Source organism: Cyanistes caeruleus, chromosome 1 (genome assembly GCF_971803275.1).
Source record: "Cyanistes caeruleus chromosome 1, bCyaCae1.hap1.1, whole genome shotgun sequence".
In the NCBI taxonomy this organism is placed as follows: domain Eukaryota; kingdom Metazoa; phylum Chordata; class Aves; order Passeriformes; family Paridae; genus Cyanistes; species Cyanistes caeruleus.
The window spans coordinates 84,767,051-84,789,068 of NC_141701.1; the positions used below are offsets into that span (position 1 = coordinate 84,767,051).

Consider the following 22,018-nt stretch of genomic DNA (forward strand, 5'->3'; position numbering starts at 1 on the left):
AGGACGGGAGTAATGCAGGGCTGTAAAGGTGTAAGGGTAGACCGTACAAGTACCCCTTAACCCAATTACTCTTTTTTCCCCCCTCTGAAATAAAACAGTACTTTATGTGTTAGAGAAGCGGCTTCACTGATGTGACTGCACGCTTTGCTATCAATTCTAAGAAGCAGTGATTTATATGCTGGCATTATATTTAAGAGTACACGTACTACAGATTAGTTGGCATCTGCTATACACTGGAGTTTAAAAAAATATGCAATGCGTATATGAAACTATAAATAATAGTTTCTTAATAATCCTTTCTTAAATATAGGTACACATGTAAATCCTAGATATAAATACATTTGAAACACACACTGAGCGATCGATAGCTCGACATATACAGTTACACATGGTCTGGAATCTAGTGCATGCACTTCTACCTTGGAGTTATCACTTAATATATCCTTACATAGGCATATTATTTAAAACAACGTAATGTCGCCATACGACTGTGTATGGTCAAATGTTTCCAGGTCTTGCCATTAATTGCTAAGAAAACGTGTTTGTTTGTTTGCCAACTCAGAGCTGCCATGGGAAAGTATTTTTTTCCTAGCGGATAAGGCGAGCTGACTAAGTGGAACATATTGCAGAAGAGACTGAAAAGGGATTTTTCGACCTGGCAGTTCCTAAATGGTCTTTGGAATTTGTGCGGAGGGGAACAAACTGTTCCAGCTACAAAGTCAGTTATGAAATCCCTTTTCCCTCTCTTTCTTTCTTTCTCTCTTTCTAAATGAAAGCATTAAAATATACAGACATGTAAAGGATCATTCCAACTGAATGGTAATTTATTAATAAACAAACAATGCAATACCTTCAGAATATTTTCAACAAAAAAAAAAAAAAAGAAAAATATTGATAGAATAAGATTAATACAGTTTCCCTTTTTATATATAGTGAAAAAAAAAAAAATCAGCGTTTCAGTCAATTTTAACGTCACTTTTCAGGAAAGGGGGAAACACTTTCTGGCGTTTGGTCCGCAACATCCAACTACAAATTAAAAATAAATTACTATGTCGCAATTTACATTTTAAAACAAGTCCTTGTAGAAGAGGGAGTGGAGGGGGAGAGAAGCTGGTACTCTACGCTGGATTTTTCGCTCCCTTTTAAACGCGGGGCATGACAATACCTTAAGGGACGGGGAAGAGCGAGAGGTGGGGGACGAGAAAAAAAAAAGTATTTCTCAAAGCAATTAGGAAAAAAAAAAAACTTACGTGTTATTGGAGTAACACTGTCCTTTAACAAACCAAGACATGCTTTGGGGCTGTCTCTGTACAAAAGCTTTTCGCGATGCCCCCGCTTCCCTCCGCGGGCGCTGCGGGGGCCGGTGGCGCGGAGCGCAGTTCCCGCGGTGTCCCCGCGACGGGGCGCGCTCAGAACTTGCCGCAGTCGTAGACGAAGGCCCCGGAGGTGCGGTAGAGCGGCTGGCTGCCGGGGAAGGCCATCTGACAGCTCCCGCCGCCCCCCGCCCCGCCGCCGCCGCCGCCGCCGCCCCCTGCCCCGCCGCCGCCGCTGCCGCCGCCGCCGCCCGGCGAGGCGCTGAGCCCCAGCCGCGGCGCCTCGAAGACCTCTCTCGGGGCGGCGGCGAAGCCCTGCTGCGGCCCCGCGTAGCCCGCCGCGCCCGCCAGCGGGCCCAGCTCCCCCGCCGCCGCCGCCGCTGCCGCCGCCGCCGCCGCCGCCTGGTTGAGGTACCAGGAGGCCAGGCGGCCCTGGTGCGGGTGCGGGTGGTGCCCCTCCTGGTGGCCGCCCGCCGCGCCGCCCAGCCCGCCGTGCCCCAGCGCCCCGCCGCCGCCCCCCGCCCCACCGCCGCCGCCGCCGCCGCCGCCGCCGCCCGAGGGCATCGCGTACTCGGGCAGCGGGTCCTCGGCGGGGCTGGCGGCCGCGGCGGGCAGGTGGCCGGGCCGGTCGGCGCCGCCCGCCGCCGCGTAGAGGCTCATGGCCTGCATGTTGCAGTGGTAGGTGCCGGCGGCGGCGCCGGCGGCCGCCTGGCCGCAGGGCGAGCCGTAGACGGAGCTGTGTCCCGGCGAGTATCCGCCGAGGGACAGCGCGGGCGGGATGCCGGTGCGCGGGGCGGCGGCGGCGGGGGCCAGGAGGCCGGCGCCCAGCTCGGCGGCGGCCTGCGGCGAGCCCCGCAGCGAGGTCATGATGTTGTCCACGCTGAAGCCCGGGCCGTGGTGGTGGGGCGGCGGCGGGGGCGGCGGCGGGGGCGGCGGGGGCTCGGGGGCCTCCAGGCTGAGGGAGCGGCTGGAGGGGAGGGTGCTGCGGGGGCTGCCGCCGCTGGAGAGGCTGCTGCTGCTGTCGGGGCTCTCGATCTTGGGCACGGCGCCTAGCGGCGGCGCGGCGCCCGGGGGGGACACGGCCTGCGGCGGCGAGGCCGTGCCGTTCTCCGTCTTGATGTCCTGGATGCGGACGGGCGGCGGCGGCGGCGCGGCGCTGCCCCCGGCGGGGCCGCCCTCGGGCTCGGCGGCGGCGGCGGGCGGCGGCGGGCGCGGCGGGGCATGGTCCTTGAGGTGCAGGCGGTCCTTCTCCTCCTTGTCCTTGACGGCGTCCTTCTTCTTGAAGCGGCGGCGGCGGCGGAGGAAGCTGCCGTTCTCGAACATGTTGTAGGAGTCGGGGTCGAGGGTCCAGTAGCTGCCCTTGCCGGGCTTCTTGTCGTCGCGGGGCACCTTGACGAAGCACTCGTTGAGGGAGAGGTTGTGGCGGATGCTGTTCTGCCAGCCCTGCTTGTTGTCCCGATAGAAAGGGAACCGCTCCATGATGAACTGGTAGATCCCGTTCAAGGTGATCTTCTTATCGGGAGCGTTCTGGATGGCCATGGTGATGAGGGCGATGTAGCTGTAGGGCGGCTTCACCATATCCTTGGGCTGTGGCGGTGGCGTGTAGGGCCCGTAGGCTCGGGCCATGCCGGCCGGGTACTGATCGTGGGCCGGGTGGGAGTACATGCTCATCGGGGCCGGCATGGCCGTGTAGCCCCCGCCGGCCGCCGCCGCAGCGGCGCGGTAGTAGCTCTGCTCTCCGCCGAGGTACGGCACCACTCCTAGGGAGTTGGGACTGGACACGGAGTAGCGAGCCTGCATGTCCTCCCGTCAGCTTTCCCCCACCCTCCCCGCCGGACCAAACAGCGCGTCCCTTCCCCCTCCACCCCTCCACCGCTCCGCGGACCGAGCTGGACCGGGCGGCCGGGCAACCCCCACCCCCCCACCCCCCCGGCGGAGCGCGGAAAAAGGGAGGAAGAATAACCACGGCAGCGCCGAAAGCCTCCTCTTCTTCGGCCAGGAAAGCCCACCGGCGAGCTCCCGCGCTCCACGCGGAGGGGGAAAAAATTTCAAAAAAGGGGGGGAAAAAAGAGGGGGACAAAAAAGGGGGAAAATGTTTTAAAAAAGAAAACGGCGGAGGAAAAAAAAAAAAAAAAAAAAAAGTAATCGCAGCGGAGAAAGCAACTTCCAAACGCAGAAAGAGTATTAAGAAAATAAAACCTTTGCAAAGAGGCTCCCACGCTCCCAGTTCCTTGTTCCACGGGGATCTGCAACAAGTTGTCTGCAAAGGAGGGACAAAAGTAGAGGGATGTGTTTTGTTGGCTTTTTTAAGCGAGCAGAAGAAGAAAAAAATCCACCTTCCCGATCTCCCAGTGCAAAGTTTCCCTCTCTCTCTCCCTCTCGCTTTTTTTCAGTCTCTTTTTCAGTCGCAGGCTGCTTTGGGAAGCATCGGAAAAACTCCTGAACTTTTGAGCATCCGTCACCACGGCGAGAACTTTTTTACGCACTTACAGTTTTCTCCTTTTTTTTTTCCCTCCCTCTTCTCTCTCGGTCTCCTTTTTTTTTTTTTTTTCCTCTCTTTTTTTTTTCTTTTCCTCCTTTTGCAGGCGGCTCAGCTCCGCCCCGCCGAGCTGGGCCGGCCAATGAGGACCGGGAGACACCCCGAGCTCTGAATGAGGAGGGGAAAAAAAAAAAAAAAAGAGAGAGACCGAGGGGAAAAAAAAAAAAAAAAGAGAGAGAAAAAGAAAAAAAAAAAAAAAAAAAAAAGGGAAAAAATACCCGCGGCAGCTACGGGAGTTGTAGCGCTCGGGGACCGGCCACACACACTCGCCGACACACGCGGACGCCTTGAGCGCTGCGGAGCCCCGCGTTCGCTCGGGCCGCTGCGCACCCGCGGGGATTCTCCAGCGCCCGCGCATTCTGCGCGACAGCCCCGGCCGAGCCCCACCGCCCCACACCCGCGTCCTAACGCGGTGTGCCCCGCACACGCAGCCCGGGCACACGCACCGTGTGCATGCCCTCACCAATATACATGTATATATGTGTGTGTGTGTGTATATGTATATGGGTAAATGCTTCCCCGGAGCTCCTTCCACCCACGCGGCCACCCCGCGCTCTGCCACGCGTGTTTTCCCCACGAATGTAGCTTTTAGTGTGTGTGTGTGTGTGTGTGTGTGTGAGAGAGAGCTCCTCGGTCTATTTTCTCTGCACGTTCCGGTGGGGCTCTCTCCTCCCATTCCCCCCTCGTGTCGGCGGGCCGGCTCCATGCCGGTGTGCCGGCTCTCTCCCCGTCCGCCCCGGCCAGAAGCGCACCCCAGCTGCCTTCCACCCCCCACGCCCGCGGGGACGGCGAGGAAAGTGCGTGGAAAGTGTGCGTGTGTGTATGTGAGTGTGTGTGTGTGTGTGGTGGGATGCCCCTGCCCCAGCAGCACCGCCCTGCCTGCCTGCAGCCAGCTGCCTGCCTGACCAAACGCTTCTGAAAAGATTGCATTCCTCCGCTTGACAAGGGTTTGACGAGTCTTCCAGAGCTCTTTTTTATTAATCAGCCACCAAGGGCTTTCCTCCCTCTGTCTGCAAATGTAGCGCCCACTGCCTCTGCTGTTTGTAAACACGGGCGCTTTTCTCTGAACGGGGTCTGTAGCTTGCCCCTTCAGGTAATCTTTTTACGTGATGGGGGATGTGGGACGGAGAGGGGATCCTTTCTTTATCTCTTTACCCATTTGAGACGGAGAGGGCATAATTTTGTTCCCAGTCTACTTCAGAGTGGATTCGGTGGTATGTCAGGTGTGTCAAAAGAAAAAAAAAAAAAGGAGGGGGGGGCGGGAGAAAAAGAAGAACAAAATGAATGTTCCCTTAACTGCTTGGCCGGTTCTGCTATGAAGATTTGATTTGCTTCGCCTTTGACTAACTATCTGAAATCACATTTGGGCTCTAATCAGAATAAGACTTTAACGGGAACGGAAAGGGAGCAGAGAGAGAGGACTTGGTTATTTATTTTTAAAATTTTAATTTCAATTGTCTCTTATATTTGAAGAACGAAGATTTTCTTTTCGTACTTTAAACACGGGTGAAATTAGTGCACATTGCTTCACAATAGTCTATTTTACCAGTACTTCAGATATTCGAAATACAACCCAGTGCTCTTCACTCGCTTTGTAGCCAGTAGCCCTGAAACTTCATTAGCGTTAATAATAGATCAGCTAAGAGGATCACACTGAAATCTATTTTAAGGGGTGGAATTTGTGCGGGCAAAACGTGTGTGTGGTGCGTTTGTGAGACGAATTACCCATCCTGATCTTATGACACTAAAAATACGTTAAAAGACCCTTTTGGCTTCACTGATTTGAAACACCCTTTCCACACTTTTTACTGTGATCGATTGCTTTGGGGATCATGCCTTTGGAACCTGTTAAAGGCGCATCGTTTGCTTGGTGGTATTTTAGCAGGTATGGCTCTTCGCCTGAAACAGCGATCTGTTGGTTATGGAAAAAAAAAAACAAACAACAAAGTATTTAAAGTGGGATTCAAGTCATGTGAAGAAGGTAATTTATGTAGCTTAATATCTGCTCCTTTTCATATTCAAACGTAACGGGTCTCCTTTTGGTAGTAAATGTCAGTTCTTTAATGGTGAATACATTATCCCGTTTAGCCTGTTGTATTTCATCGTCTGGAATCTTTCACCTGCTCCTGCCTAATTACACTTTTTTCCCTTTCCTCCCACCACGGCAGAATTAATAAATGTGCAAGCACTGGACTAGATGTCAATTCCAACACTTTATATTTTCAAAACCTCTTTCTTCTTTTGCTGAGGGGGGAAAAAAAGGCAAAGAAAAAAAAAACAAAAAAAAGGAAAAAGAGAAAGAAAAGGGGCATTTTAGCACGTTTCCATGCAGCCCAGGTCATCCGGTTTTCCCACGGTATTACCTGCCCTTAAAAACAATTTCCGTGGGCTTCCCGCTCTCTCCCTTGAGCGCCCGTAACGCGCCGCTCCGAGAGCCGCAGCCTCCAGCGGCTTTCTCGTTTTATCTGGACAATGTTGACGGTGGCGAAGCTCTTTCACAGGCAAAGGTTGGAGTAACACCGAGAAGTTTCAGTACAGGGAAGGAGTGGGGGGGGGACACATTAATCCGAAGTATTTTGCATCTAATATATTTTGCAATAGCCACTCTGATGCTATAATTGCAAACTGACGCAACTAACGTGTGTTAAATTACAGACCTCAACCCAGCAGGACTTTGGTTTCTCTACTCGAGGCACAAAAGTCACCATTGTGAAGGTTCATAGTGGAATTTGGGGCTCGTGTGTCTGCGTGTTGGGGTTTAGGGAGGCAGGAAGATCAGTTTTCCCCCTGCTGTCTTTGGATACCACCCAGAAAGAGTCCTTGGCGCTTGGTCTTCACCCACCCGGTCGTACGGCAGGGCTACCTCTCGCAGCCTGGCCTCCGTGCGGGACAGCCTCCCTGGAGGTATCCCGCCTGGCTGTACCGCAGGAACGGAGCGGGACGGCAGCAGCCTCGGCCTCCGTGGGCCCCTGTCCCGCAGGCCCCCGGACACGGCCGCCTCCTCCCCGCAGCCGGGCGGGAGCCCCTATGGACAGACCCAGGCCAGGGGAGCCGCGTTTGTCTCGAAACCCTCCGAGGATTCGCGTGTGTGGTCATTTGCAACATTATTTAGGAAGATGTCAGGAAGAAAGATGACATCGGAGCGGTAGGCGGCGGGACTACCATTTGACCTGGGCAAAGCCCAGGTGGACCCAAACAATTCTCTGAGCGTTGTTCGCCTCGCTCCTCTCAAAGACCTGGAGGTGAACTGCTTTCCAGCCCCGGGCTGTTTATATTTAGTCGTAGTCAGAGCTTCGCTTCTCTCTCTTTCTTTTGGCTTCAACATCATAGCAGTGTCCCTGTGACTCCGAAGCCAGCCACCCAGCCCGTCTCTTTGCATCTCAGGATGCAGCTTTCCACGGTCTTTAAACTGCGGGCGACACCACAGGAGAAAACCGCTGACATCCTTTCGAGGGGCAGGGAGGGAAGTGATCGCATCAAATCTGTGCTTCACCGGTAGAAAAATCTATTGTGCCGCAAGTCTCCTCTCCGTTTGCAGCCGCTGGACATTGGTGACAGCAATCCCTTCTTCCCTCCCTCTCGTCCTTGCACCAGCACCTCTGCCATCTCAAGCCTGTGCAATTAAGCTCTAAATGCACGGTCTGTTTTGCGTGGCACTCAGTTAAGCAAACAGGAGTGATTGTTATTTCATTACCGTGGGTTAACAATTCCATAAATATGCCGCGGTAGTTTTCCAATCCAGGGCGTCTTTTATCTTGAGACATAAATAACACAACTTAATACGAAAATGAGCACTCCATTCCCTGTGGCATCTTTAGCCTCTCGTTCTTGGCTGAGAAATAAATTATGCTTTGCAGTAAATGAGGCAGCTGACATCGGCTTCGTGCCATTCACGAGAGAAATACCTTAATTTCACGTTCGGTATATAAAAGAATACTATCTAAAAGAAAAGAGAATTTTGCATTTAGTTTACAAAGAAGAACCGAGACCATCAAGAGGTTCTTCCCACGATATTTATTCCATCTTCCCACGATAATTATCGCGGTCGTACATATAATTCGTCTCCGTGACACAGGTTGTGTCACAGAGATGTCGCAGCACCAAGAATAAGGACAAAAACCAGGCTGTGGGAAATTACTTGTGTTGCTTCTGCTGTAAAGTACATTCTGGAAAGTATTATCACACACACACACACACACACACACACACACTCACAAACACAGAGAAAGACCCGCAAGTGCGTAAGAAACCTTTAATTATTTGGTAGGTTCTGTAGCATTGGCATCCCATGGTAAAACACTATCATCTGAGCGGCTGAGGGTGTTAAAAATTCACTCCTAAACTGACAGGAGGATAGCCAGACATGAAACTTTTAATTTTTTCTTTTTCTTTTACTTTCCAAGGTCCCCCGTCCCTTTTGTGTTCCTTTTCCTCCCTTATTTCCTTCCTTTCTCTGGGAGGGGCAGCGAGGGCGGAGGGGGGGCTCAGTCCATTGGATTCTCTGGATTCATATAAATGAAAACACACAGGGAGCAAAGAAGCTGGGAGTATGAACCTTAGCAGCCCCATCCTGCTCCATCTCCACCTATTGCTCTAGCAGACGAGAGGAGAGAGAGACTTATTTGTATAAAGGGTTTATTTACATTAGAATGAAGCGACAGTTCCTAGTCTGGGAAGTGATAAGTACTTGGCAAGTCATTAGGTAGCAGATAGAGATCAGCCCCTGGATACATAATTGCCTGCCTTTCCCGTACTCTTTTTTGAGGGCTGGGAGCATTCTCGGGAGGGTGTGAGGCAGAAGAAGTGGGGGTGCGGATGGGGGGTGGCCGTGAGGGCGCTCAGCCCCGCTGAGAGCCACGGCCGGGCTCTGCCCCTCTGCGGGCGGCCCTTGGCGGGGGCCGCTCCAAAGCCTGCGCGGGGGGAGCCCGGCCCTCAAGCGGGGGACAGCGGGACAGCGAGGGAAGCCGCAAAGCCGCTTGTCCCCGCTAAGGAGCGACGATACTGCCGCGCAGGGCTCCGCAGGGCCCCACAGGGCCCCGCAGGGCTCCGCAGGGCCCCGCAGGGCTCCGCAGGGCCCCGCAGGGCTCCTCAGGGCTCCGCAGGGCCCCGCAGGGCTCCGCAGGGCTCCGCAGGGCCCCGCAGGGCCCCGCAGGGCTCCTCAGGGCTCCGCAGGGCCCCGCAGGGCTCCGCAGGGCTCCGCGCCGCCCCGGCGGGCACCTGCGCTGCGGGCGGAGCTGCGCGGGCCGCGGGCTCCCCCTCCCGGGCCGCCCGCGCCACCGCCGCCGGGCCCCGCCGGGCACCTGCCCTCGCCCTGCCCGCCCCACGGCTCCGCACGGCTCCCCACGGCTCCGCACGGCTCCCCACGGCTCCCCACGGCTCCCCGCGGCTCCCTCTGCCCCGGCACACGCGGGGTCCAGCACCCCACGCTGAGCCTTCTCGCCGCCGCCGGGCTGTGGAGCCGCGGCCGTGCGGGGCGGGTTCGGCGGGGCGCAGCTCGCTGTCGGCGGTGAGCGCTAGAGCCGTGCCAGCCGTGCCCAGGCCGCTATACTCGCCCCTCTGCCAAGGAATGTCTTTATTGGTTGCCAGGCTCACCAATACAACTTGCGAGTGAAAAAGCGCTGGTTTCCAGGAAAAGTACTTCTGGTTTTTAACCTCCCCCTTGCTGTCCAGCTATCGATGTGTTCAACCTCCAAGGAGCAGCTTGGTTCTGGTAAACCTGGTAAATGTGGTAAAAACGTTCTGGTAAACCCAGAGGCAGATGCTTTTACAGAGTGGCCGCAGAGATGTGTAAATTTACACACACGCATAAACACACACACACACACAGCTACATGCACTCACGGTTTTCAAGGCATTTTAAAGGTTTTACAAGGCATTTATGGTTATTATGTACAATCACACCGAAGAACTAGTCTCCTCTAAGGCTCCTAGGAGCTATAGTAATATAAGCAATAAAACTTAGGTATCTGCATATGTGCTTTTATGAAGCCACAGATGCTCTCTTTGCAGTTATTTGCGCACTGCTGGGAGTAACCCATGCTTGTTGACGTACAGAAAACAATGCCTCACTCTGCAAAAAGCAAAGTACAATAAAAAGAGAAAGTGAAAGAATAGTTTAAAAGATAGAGCTCTCAAGATGTAACTGTTATTTTCCACAGACCACAGGGAATGCACAAAAGAGATGGTGTTTTAAATATACCTTGTGTAACAAACACTTGAAACTCACAGCTGTGGGAGTTCCATGGGCTGTGACCCCAGGCAAGCCCCATTTTCTAGTAGGTCTCTGCCCACTATGACAGTATGACTTTCAATGTCTCCCCAAAAAGTGTCCCTCCTTTGAACAAAGCAAAACAAAGCTTTCAGACTTTCTTTTTAACCAGATGGCATTAACCCCCTTCATTAGACCTCTGTGTGTTGGATGCATGGCTCCAGCATGTCACCACCTCACCTGCTCAGCTCACGCCCCAACTCCTGCCCCAGTGAGACTGGCTGGCCAACTGTGATGGTAACACATCTAATGTTTGCATAGGAGGATGGCATCAACCAAGCCAGGCAAGGTCAGCTCCCCCATTTTGCAAAGCAGAAGAGATTGCCAGACTGCATTCAATAGCAGATGACCAATTCAGAGGTGCTGCATTTGACAAATACAAGTACAGGTATTTTAAGATAGCATAGCATGAAGAAAAGAACCCTCAGTAGTTCATTAAAAAAAAAAAAAAAGAAAAGCTTTCTATTTAACTTGATAATCCCTGAAATAGAGACAGAGATTCTTAGCCAAGGCTAACATTTAAAAATGTAAAATGTAATTTTAATTAAATGTACATTTAATTGCACGTGTATAACTGTGGGGTATAAGTGTGGTTTGTTGGTTCGAAGGCAGATTCACAGCATTCCTTTAGCACACACTTTTGCTCTCAAGAGCTGTAGACACTTCAAACATTGAAACAGTCATTTATAAAGGGAATACTCGGTCTAGGACACTCTGGCTGGTAACTTCCCTGTAGTTTAGATGAGCTTGCCAGGTAGCAAAAACCAGCGTTTCTCTATTCACTAGAGCCTTTTGGAGAGGTGCCGTGTGACAGGGAGGCTGTCGGAGGCAGAAATGTTTGCATGGGATGGAGACTGCAACTACCGTAACTGTCCCTGTGGCAAGAACACCCACAGAAACAGGTAATTTGCCCCTCCCACACCAACTAACAGCCAGAAGCAAAAAATGTTAAAGTAACTTACATCATCGTTTGCCTGTATCATTACTAAGGAGGAACTGAAAGCTGTTTTATGAGGAGCAGACAGACAAAACTAGCTTGAGCTTGAGACATAAAAAACCCAAACCACTAAGATACCTGAAGGCATCCCAATTAAGTGATATTACCATCCCGATCAAGATGCAGTCATTGTTAGTAAGCACCCCTGATTTTTAACAGAGATATTCCAATTAAGTAGATTTCCTGATTAGGCGAACTTAATTTAAGTGGAGAGAACAGTGTGGAGAAAACCTGAATGGCTTTTTAGGAGGGCCAGCTTCAGAGGGGAGCTTTGTCACTTGCAACAGAGCACAAGTTGAATTCAGGCCATGTAGCCCAAAATCATGGCAATGCCCCTTTGCCCCGTGCTGAGCAACCATCTTACCTTGAAGACATCCAGCCTTGGTCGGTGCCTCCATCTCTTACCTGCGTGTTCCCTGAGCACGGGTAGATCTGCTGCTGGGCATGCCTGCAACCGCCTGAGTCAGAGCATCTTGGCACCTGTTTTCAGCCTAAATCCCAGTGGGATCCAAAAAGTAGGCAGAGTGGCGTCTAAGCACCCGCAGGGTTGATTCAATAGATAATGTCTTGGGCTTTGGGACAAATTTGAAGGGAAGGTTCTTATCAGCTCTGCACCAGATATCTCTGTATTTTACAGATCTCAACTCTGGCCAGATCTTCGTGATTTTTGGATGGCGTGACTTGAAGTGGCACTTTTTGGCAGGAATCACATAGCGTTTTATACTATTGCCTCCCTCCTTGTTACTCAGGCCTTGAGCTTGAAGGTCTAAAACACAGGTTCTGGAACAAAAAAAATACAGACAGCAAGACTTCCAAACACTGGCCCTTTAGAAAGCTCTGAGCTGAACCTGCCAAATGTGCTGAGTGAAGGAGAGAAGGTTGTAAGTCTTACATCCATATATGTTGTTCTTAATATTCACCATGGGCACACCTAAAGCTGGAACAACACTTCTGGATAGGAGAGAGCTCTGCAAAAGGAGGTTGCAGTGATAGTGATAGCCAGCCCGGGCCATGGGAATAGTTTCATGTCTCTCCCATGCATCTGTTTCCCTCCAGAGGCTGGGCATGTCTTGCATCTACACAATAAGGGAAGGAATGTGAGCCCTCCACCACACCTCTAGCTTTCAACATTTGCTGAGCCTGTTTGTCTATTTTGGTTTTGGTTTTTTTTGTTTTGTTTTCACCTGTGACTTTTGAGATTGTAATCTCAGCAGGGTAGGGACTGCCTTGTGTTCTAGATTTGTACACTGACTGTGCCTGGGATCTTGAGCTGATGTGCTAATAATGAATAAGCATAATTTTCTTGGGGGGTACTCTTCAAGGATTCATCTGGAACTGATTTGACTAAGGATAAAATAGACTATTTCCTTTGGAAGAAATGGGCCCATGATATCCACTCGATTAAAAGGATCACTTTCTGCAGAGGTGAACACAAGTGTTGCACTCAGTAGTGTTCATCATGGATTTGCATAGACTGAATAGTACATCATGTCCCTCTTTCTCCTAAATTTAGGGGAATGGCAGCATCCATCCAAATGTCTTTGAAGAAAATGATGACATGGAGTTTTCTTGCTGACCTGCAGCAAAGGTGTGCTCTTGATGTGTGCCTGTTTTTCAGTTTGCCTACCCGTAGAAATTCCAAACGTAGTAGCTTCATTTTGTCTCAGAGGTCTCTTGCTTGTGTGTCATCCTGACCTCACACGGCTACGTGGCATTGCAGTAAATCTGTTCAGAAATTCATATTTGAATTAGTGTTTGAAATTAATGTTTAAAATTATTTTATTTTATTTTTTTCATATTCTTCTTTCCCTTTCAAATGAGGCCAGATCCTCAAGCCATTAAATTGAATTGCATCAGTTGTGGCTCTGGCTTGGAGAAATTAAAGGTGAGCACCTGTACCAGCTCAGCACCACCACGCTGAATGCAGTCACAGAAGTGCAACCGTGGAAGAGTGAGCAAGACTAGAGCTTGGATGATGCTGCTGCTGGATTTCGTGTGTGTGCATTATGTGCCAGGAAGGACCATGCAGTGGTGTTAGGAAAACTGCTGGTTTAGGCAGCTCCAGTGTTGAGATTGGTTTCTTGCTCTGAAAGCTGTCCCTCACTAAAGTGTAGTATGCAACTGGCATAATTTTTTGCTTTTTGTACAGACTTAAATATGCTCATTAACTCTTCAAAATAATGTTATCTCTTCCAGGGCATTTCCCATTGAAGTGAATGGTAATGTTCCCATTGACTTTAAAGCACAATTTCCTCCGCCTACTCCTTCTTAAAAGACTTAATCAAGCATGTTTAGTGGAAACCTACGAGAGATGTCTAATGACTGGCTCGCTTTGCCCAGGGAAAAACGCAGCTATAAACTGAAACATGATGCTGAAAACTAAGTTTAGTAGAAAGTGTTTAGTCTAGTGCTGGATGAATGATGGAAGCTTGTATTTGTGAATAATTTATTTGACAATTGGTGCGGGAAAAAAATGACCGAATAAGTTCTTTGCTCGTTTTTTCTTGCCTGTCTACCAAACTGGCTGCACAACGCGCAAACAAATTGCTAATATTTATTCAGGAGCAAAGAGGTCAGCTTTTGTCAAAAATGTTTTTAGCAGTGGCTTGGACAAGCACCAGATTAGTTTAATTTTCTTGTGTCCTCTGCATAGTAAACAAAGGCAGTTGTGCTATTAGTTACCGAATTCACTGTGAATTTTGTATCTCGCCAGTAACGCTTACACTATACAGGAAATCCTCTGTTGTAAAGACTCTGCCAGTTCTGGAGCTTGGCTTTCATGCCTGTAGAAAACCTCCTGAGACTTTAGAAACCTCTAAAGCGAGTTTCTCTTTATAGCCTGTACAGAGGGTGCTGACCACCGCCAGCCCCTTCTGAAAGGGACTTCTTCCGAGTGAGGTGCGGAGCTGCAGACAGCAGCAGTGTACAGGGCTGACGGAGCAGGAGCTGCACTGCTGAGGAGAAGGTGTGCTTTGTGATCAGGGAGGCTGCCATCTTCACATAGGCTGATGTAAATTGCTGCTGATTGCCAGACAGAAGGTGCTTATTAATTATTTTTCCTCTCAGTGAGAAAGGAAATACAGACAGACGTCGGAGTCTCTGAAGAGCTCTCTTTATTAGCTTGACCTGACAGCACTACCGAGGTGTTTTGCTTGGGGACAAAATCCACGTTTTGCCCTGCAATTTAGTAAGCTTGTCTGCATTGCCTCCCACGCTTCCTCCTACAACCTTTCCCTTCCCCTGTGACACACCCAGGCTTCTTTTTTGCTAGTCCTTCATCCTCTGCTACCTTCCTGCCTTCTCCCAAGGTGCCCTATGAGCTTAAGAGCGTTCTAAAGTGAATATATATTTTAATACTTTTTTTTTCCCCTTCCTCACCCCTTTTAAAAGACAGAAAAATATATACTTTCTGTGCAAAACACTGAAGGTGCAATCCCAAATCTCTAATCCCAAATCCAGTGCTGTTGCTGTCAGTAGGTTTCAGATTAAAACATGGGCTTTTTGTGGGACTGAAACATGACTGCAGATTTCCCAGAGCACCTTCAAGCCCTATGGGAGTCAGGGGAAGCTGCAGGCTCTTCAGCCCCTCTTAAGCTGGGTTTTATCAGCTTGATGCCTGCCCACAGCATCAGCAGTCGCCTGTACTTATATTTATCCTCTTTGAGAGAGTAAGTTTTCAGGTGCTTACTTTACTTTGATATATTCTCTTCCAATGGGAACAGCCCACTGTTTTTGTGGCTTTACATCTTCAGAACTGTGTATATGTGTGTGAGAGTGCAGAAGGGGAAGGCAAAGTTGTTCCCCAGCCTTTCAGAGCTCCCACCTCTTCCTAAAAGCTGCCTGACAATGTGAAGGAGAGGGGTCACAGCATCATTTCGTCTTGGGCCACGGGATCTGCTTGCTTCCTCATGCAGAGAGGCTCAGATCTGGTCAGGGCTGCTGAAGAACAGGGAAGGGAAGGTATGAGGCATACAAATAGCAGTTCATAGGAATTCTTTTCTATCTTAGCTCCGATGAACTCCCAGTGCACCTAGAGAAGCACTGCCTGATTAGATGCTTCAGCATTTGGCTGTATGTGCTGTCACAGAGACCAGGAGTGCACAGAACTACACTTAACACCATGCCTCAGACTGAAGAGGTCAGTCATGGATCTGTCCTCAGACATGACCCAAATTCAGACCAGTCTTATTTGTATTTGGCTACAGAGAGCCAGGTAGGTGTCAGCCCAGCTCCTGACATAATTTGGAGCAGTAATGAACTACGTGCTGATCTCACAACCTCATCCTCCCACCTGTTTCTGACAATAAAGAAGAACGGAGTAAAGCCAGGGGCTTTTAGCCTGGCTGCTCCCCCTGGGCATTTGGGCTGGGTGAGTCAGTGTCAGGAAGACAGTGCAGGAGAAGAGTGCAGTGTATGGGAAAACCATGGTCAGGCTCAAGCCTTTTTTTGCTGTGCTGGAAGGTCAGAAGGCATCCTTAACAGAAAGAAGAGACTAAACTCCTATCTACCCTGGACTCTTTCAGGGATAGCTCTTCCTTAAAGCCCTGAGTGTGAACTAAGTACATCAGAAACATGGACTTCAGGATCTGATGCTTGCAGGGCCACCCTGAAGTTGTTTGTCTGAGGTACGTGTGTTTCCCTCTGCACACTGCTTGTAGGACCAAACCCTGCTGTGTGCAGAGAGTCACCTCTTCTCCTCCTGCAGCCAGAGGCAGCTCAGGGTAATCAGCACATTCAGAAATAAGCTCTGACAGTGGAAGCCTGGTAAGAGCACAATTTAATTTCACTGTGGAATGCAGCACTCCAAGAAAACTCCCAGACTCAGTTCTTTTCCTTCAAGCACAATCCCTTATCAAGGTCCTTGGCAGCAATTCACGTACAGAAAGGAGCAGCTGTCATGGTATTCCCACATACAAACACAAAAAAACAACCCCTCCCTGCTTTCAGTGCAGCAATGTTACGTAGTATGAATAATTACAATATTTAACACTTGTATCTGTGCTTTTAATCTTCAAAGCAGTTAACGAGCACTAGGTGCAGGTAATTGTAGCTGCAGAGTGATGTGGCCGTCTGCAAGAAAAAGAGAATTGTGTGCATGAGTGCTCCAGTGGTCCTGTGCAGGGTGGGCACAGAGAAAATAGGGCTTTAAAGACCCATCCACACGAAATCCCTTGGCTGCCAGGGCTGATTTTTTCCTACGACTGATCGCTGTCCCCCTGCCAGAGGTCACTGACTTCTCAGGTCTGTTGGTGGAATCACTCACCTTATGGTTTCCCAACCCATCTCAGTCCCAATGAACTTGGTTAGGAAAGACCTGTATGGTAAACCGTGTTAGCTGAGCTGGCGTGTTCTCACTGGAATGGATGAGGGAGTGCTTGGATGAGCAGCTCAGCCATCAGACCTGGGAAAATGGTAATTCCTGACAGATGGGCAGAAAAGAAGGTGACTGTGGAGAGACTTGCAGGAGGCCTGTAGGAGGCTGGCAATGGTGGCTGCTGGCCCAGGAGGTGTTTATCTGACCAAGAGAGACAAGCCTGTGCTGGTTTGTCCCCATTTTGGTTTGTCCCTTGGTCAATTTGATATGGAAAACATCACTGTAAAAAAACATCATTGTATTTTTTCTTTTTTCCTTAGTCTTATTGTTGTATCCATGTAGCTCTTGGCTCACAGTGGAAAATGAGAAAGGGCAGTGGAGAAATTGGTGCTGCTTTTAATGTTTTTGCTTTCAGTTGTTGTTTTTTTTATGAAGCAGAAGGACAGAAGACTCTTCGGTTTTTGTGAGCAGGAAGATCACAAGACAGTTGTTCACTTCTACCATTTCTATGGCCATCTGTCCATTTGTTATTGCCTCAATCTGCAACACTGGCCATTTGCTCTTGCAATGGTGCCCCTCTCTTCTCTCTTGTTTTGCTTTCTTACCAAGATTGCTCATCCACAAGTACTTGGGTAATGCCTCTGTTGTTGCTTAGAGTAGGCAAATGAGATTAGTGGATGCGAAATGCATCCTCAGAGCATGCAGCTCTACAGGGCACCAGCTGCCAGCACCTGGGAGGGCAGAGCATAGCCTCACACAGGGCATCCTGACCATCCAGTTCTACTCCCTGCCTTCACAGGCAAGAAGGCTGTGTATTTATTAATGTGAGGCGATCACTGTGGCAAAACAAGGTGGTGTTGATCTGGTCCTTTCCAACTCCAGTGACCCTGTGAGACTGTGCACTGACTGCTCTGTTTAGATAAGTTTGGGGCCCACGTACCTTGTAATTTGATTTTAAACAAAGCAAATACAAACCTAACTGCTGGAACCTTTGTTTTCACTGGAAATCACACTCTTATCTGTGCAGTATGAATGTCTGTCCTTCCTGCTGCTTAAGAGGAAAATGAAGGTGATATATAGTAAGGTAGTAACAATACGTTAACAGGAATCAGTTCACTCAGAAGGGTTAGCTCAGGGTTTGCTTTTATTTTAACTGTTCATGCACATTATCATTTTCCTCTTGAGGACTGTTTTGGGAAAAAACATTGTGAAACCCTGAGCTAGTTCTCTTTTGTGCTGCGGCTTCATTAATAAGTACATAGCTCCAGAAAATGAAGCCTCTACTTCATGAAAATATTCCCCAAAAGAATTTTGTCTCTGTCCCTTTGGTTAGTAAAGTTTTAGTAATATAATTCTTCCTGTTTTTATTATTATGAATTGGATAACATTTTTTCTTCTAAGAACTCCACTCCTGAAACGGATTGATGAGAAAAGAATCTTTCCATTCTGTTTTTTAAAAAAAAGAGTTTCTAGACCTTATTGTTTGAGAGGAAAGAATCTTATGAGTGTGAGAATACCTTGGAAAAAAAAAAAAGCTCTGTGAAGAAACACACGAACAAACCAACCTCTGTAGTTTAACCTTGTGACTCTTCAGTTCCTCCTTCTTTCTGAGGCCTCAACTATTTCAATTGGCAGTGCTGTGGAAGGGGTAGCTCTTCCAGACAGCTGCTTCCAGGCAAGCAATGCCCTGGGAGAAGGAGCAGACCTAAGCTCTCAGCTTGGTAACTCAGTCTCCTGCTTGTACTGTTCTGTGGCAGGACAGGACGAGGGGAAAAAAAATAACCAACCCTGAAATCATCTCCCTTGCTCGCACCATTCCAATTAAGTGCAATCAATTGCTCAATCAATCTTTTGCTCTTAATAAAGTCAGTTATCTTTTTCCTTCTAATTCCCCTCCAGGTTTTTAAACAATTGTTCAGACAGACACAACAAGCAGCTTTTGTAAAGGAAGAGTGTAGGCGTTTCCTTTGGCTGTTTTCACTTTCTGCCTATGATGATGTTATGCTCCGCACCCTCCCCAAATCCTAATCATATACAATGAGTGTGCTGGGAGCCCATATATATTTTTTTCCAACTGGCATGGACTGAGCACTCTAATTTGATAGCAAAATCATGCCAAAATATTTGGGGGGCGGGGGGTGGGAGCAGGGAGGGAGAATAGACATTTTGTCATCTTTGTGTTGCTGATGAGTCAGACCATTTAAACTAAGGAAAAGTTTAAAAAAGGGAAGTGCTCTCCAACCTTATCTACTCCAACATTAATTTGGGTAGAAGGTAGGAGTGGAGGAAGTCTGAGCAAACCTGTTCCTCGTTCAAGCTGCCTTTAGATGGTTACCGTTGTCTGCAGGCTGACAGAAGATGCATTCAGTTGCTGCCCACCATTGAGAGTGGCAGAGAGGGCGAGGCCCCAGATGTGCTCATCTCGGTTTTGTGTGTGTGCAAAAGCCATGCGTGGTGGATGTGCATATGTAAAATCGACCAGCACTGGCTTCCATTGCACTGCTCTGACTCCCCTGCATTCCTTGTGGGAGGGAGACTACGGTGCACCTGCACAATGCACATTTATACCTTAGTGCACCTGTCCCTGGTAGGTTTGAGTCTCCTATCTTAAAAAAAAACCCCAAACAGATAAACTGTTTTTGACTGACATAATCATGCAAGGATTATCTGTGAGTCAGGCTGTGTCTGGAAGCAGAACTGATCGGTCCCATTCAAAGTGGATGAGAAGATTAGATGGAGCAGATACCAAGCAACTTAAGAAAAAGGGGAAAAAAAAGATGTAGTCAGGAGGGTTAGGAGTGACCTGAATGGGAAGAAGAGGTAAGAGGGTGTGGTACTGTGGAAAGTGCCAGCAGCACAGTCCTCACTTAAACTTTACTTAGACTTTCCTGTGTGTTGATTTTAGCATAGGGATGGTCAAGCCAGGCCTACACATTTAACGGGAAACTGAGGGGCGACGTCAAGGAAGTGGCGTCGCCTCACTGTGAAAGTAAAACAAACCAAGTTAGAGGAAAGCCTTGAGTCCTAGGGGCGCTGATGGCAATTACATCACACCAGGGCACGTTTGCACCCCAGCAGCTCCTGCTCCTTGTCAACAAACCTAAGCTAGCCTCTCTCCTGTGTGTGATGCTCTGGGCCCTGGCTGCTTGTGTGCATGGCTGGCTTCTCCGGCAGGTTTTGCAGACTGTAGTAACCCTCTGCTTCTGTGTTTACGCTGCCATCAGTCCCCCAGTAAGGGGATTTGAAGCTAGATCAGCAGGGCCCGTCCTACATGCAACTTCTGTGGTGCAGACATGCCCTGGGACATGAAAAAGTAGGTAAAACTCAGATGAATATGCTAAAGGTGGTAACAGGATAATGAGAGGGAAGTTCTATTCTACCTGATGGGCCATTTTCAGCTCTGTTTTTGAGGCTAACCCTGCTGGAAGGTGAAGAGGTGAGGAATAAGTTTGCTCATTTTATTATCACTGGTCGCAGTCTCCAGCTGTCTCAGTTGCAGGCAGAAGCCTCCAGAGTAGCTCAGAGGAAGTCTGCTCCAAACCACCCCAAATGACAGTGTCTCCAAGGTGCTAATATGGCAGTGGAGCCAGCTGGGTATGGAGGTTTCTCACGAATGCCCCCTTGCTTGGCTTTAGGGATGGAGGAGGAGCTGTGCAGGAGCTGCTGTGCTGGTGGCAGTCCAGGAGACAATCTCCTTACACTGGGGTGAGCCTCCCTTGGCTGGGTCTTCCAGCCTCGGGGCTGTTTGCATTGTGAGGATGGCACAAAGCAGCTTTACTTCAGGGAAGGATTGGGGCCTGGGCCTTATCTCACTTTGATTATATTAAATAATCTATCTGTCTGCCATGTTATTTACATAACTCTTATTTAAATACTTTTACATCAGACACACTGAATCATGAGACTGAAAGTCTAGACGACGCTTGCTAGGCTCAGCCTGCCTTTAACCCTCCCATGCTGGCATCTTTCTTGTGTTTCCCTTCAGGATTACCCTGCTCTGCCTTTGGCCTGTGAGGGACATATGAAGTGCCTGGTGGTCCAATGATTTCAGAGTGAGCAAAGTGAAATTGCTGAGCTGAGAGAGCGAGAGCACGGAAGGCAGATAAAGAGGAGGGGGAAAGCAGCAGAGAGGAGGGAGATGCAGTGAGTTGTTTGTCTGGTTTTACTAGGTCAGCTTTGAGTGAGACTGCAGGGCACATGGCTTTGAGAAGACGAACTCAGGGCAGGACTTTACCCCTGGAACTTGCCTTCTGGCACTGCCCTGGCTGGCTGCTATAAGGGATAACTCATTTTGGGGAGAGCAGAAGAAGGAGTTACCTCATGCTAAGCGTGCTTATAGGTAGAGGCTAGAAGCTGGGAATTGGGAGAGGGCAAATGGGATAGAAAATAAATTTGCTATTTTAGAGAAAAGCTAAGAAAGCCCATTCATTTCCTCAGGTTCTTCCCTCTCCCTTAAAACACATTATAAATTACTAATAATTCATAAATGGCTTGTGTTATGGCATGCTTGATAATTTCATCTGTCTCTCCTTCTGAAGGTACACTCTGAGTTTTCACGACTCACTGGCACAAGCCTTGCTGTTATGATTTCATTATATTTGATTTTGACACATGTTTCCTGAGATACTTGGGTGCACTGGAACCAAATTTCTGCTTTGGAAAATAGGAGGATCGAGGCTTCTGGTTCCTCATCTTTCTCTTACTTATAAACAAGATTTTGTCAAGGGCTGCTCTAGCCCTGGCTGCTGCTTCCAGAGGCCTTGGGAACATCAAGGCTGAGATGGAGCAGCACTTCCACCTAGTGGTCTGCACAAATTAAGGCAATTTCTCCAAACTCTGGGCTTCTTAGTCGGCAACAAAATCTTGAAATTAATCTCTGAAATAGTGAATCTTGCCCTAATAATGCAAGCAGTGGGTTGCTTGCATTCCAGAAAGAATAACACAGTAATCCGGGTTTTATTTACGTGTGCAAGTCATTTTTTGGACTTAGTTCCTTGGGAATTGATGTGATTTGTTAGATGACAATCTCAGGGATGGTGTGACAACAAGGTGAAGCACGGAAAATCATGTATTCTTAAACTGAAGAGCAATGCAGTGCGTACTGTGCTCTGCATACAAAATGCTTGGCACTCACCTATGCATCCCACAGCACTTTACACATCTGCATTCACCCTTAATTTACAGCTGGAAAAAACAAGATATGAGGGACCATGGCAGATACTTCAACAAATAGTATATTTTGTATCATTGTTTTTGGGAGCTGCATGTGGATACTGTTCTGGAGGGAAGCTGAGCAGTGAACTCAAGTGAGTAAGGATTTAGCTTATGGATCCAGCGTGGCAGAGTCCTGGTCTGTGGGACAGTGTTCCAGTGCAGATAAACAACCAACAGAGCAACAGCCACAGCAGTGTACAGTGTAATACCAGGGGAACCTTAGCCCCTCTGAAAACCAGACCTACTGTCTCATGCCAAGCTCTCAGGGAACTGAGACCTGCTCATCTCATGAACAGATACTTCTCAACAAGTCAAAGGATTGACTTTTCAAGTTGAAAAATCCAAGCTGAGGATTACTAGGTGGGGGTAAATC

The 22,018-nt window shown here is 49.1% G+C and overlaps 1 protein-coding gene and 1 long non-coding RNA gene across 2 annotated transcripts; one reads left to right on the plus strand and one right to left on the minus strand.

Moving 5' to 3' along the window:
* Window positions 1-806: 806 nt before the first annotated feature.
* FOXC1 (forkhead box C1) lies at window positions 807-3,121 on the minus strand. Its single transcript, XM_086899965.1, has one exon. The coding sequence runs from the start codon at window positions 3,111-3,113 to the stop codon at window positions 1,410-1,412; it is 1,704 nt and encodes a 567-aa protein (XP_086756091.1). The 5' UTR covers window positions 3,114-3,121; the 3' UTR covers window positions 807-1,409.
* A 5,969-nt stretch (window positions 3,122-9,090) lies between these two features.
* LOC111923981 (uncharacterized) lies at window positions 9,091-12,479 on the plus strand. Its single transcript, XR_002861390.2, has 3 exons — window positions 9,091-10,508; window positions 10,907-11,022; window positions 11,755-12,479. It is a non-coding gene; the product is annotated as an uncharacterized LOC111923981 (long non-coding RNA).
* Window positions 12,480-22,018: the final 9,539 nt, after the last annotated feature.

Bases quoted from the DNA above. Each gene is read 5' to 3' on its own strand.
- FOXC1 (XM_086899965.1), bottom strand. From the start codon at position 3,113: ATGCAGGCTCGCTACTCCGTGTCCAGTCCCAACTCCCTAGGAGTGGTG.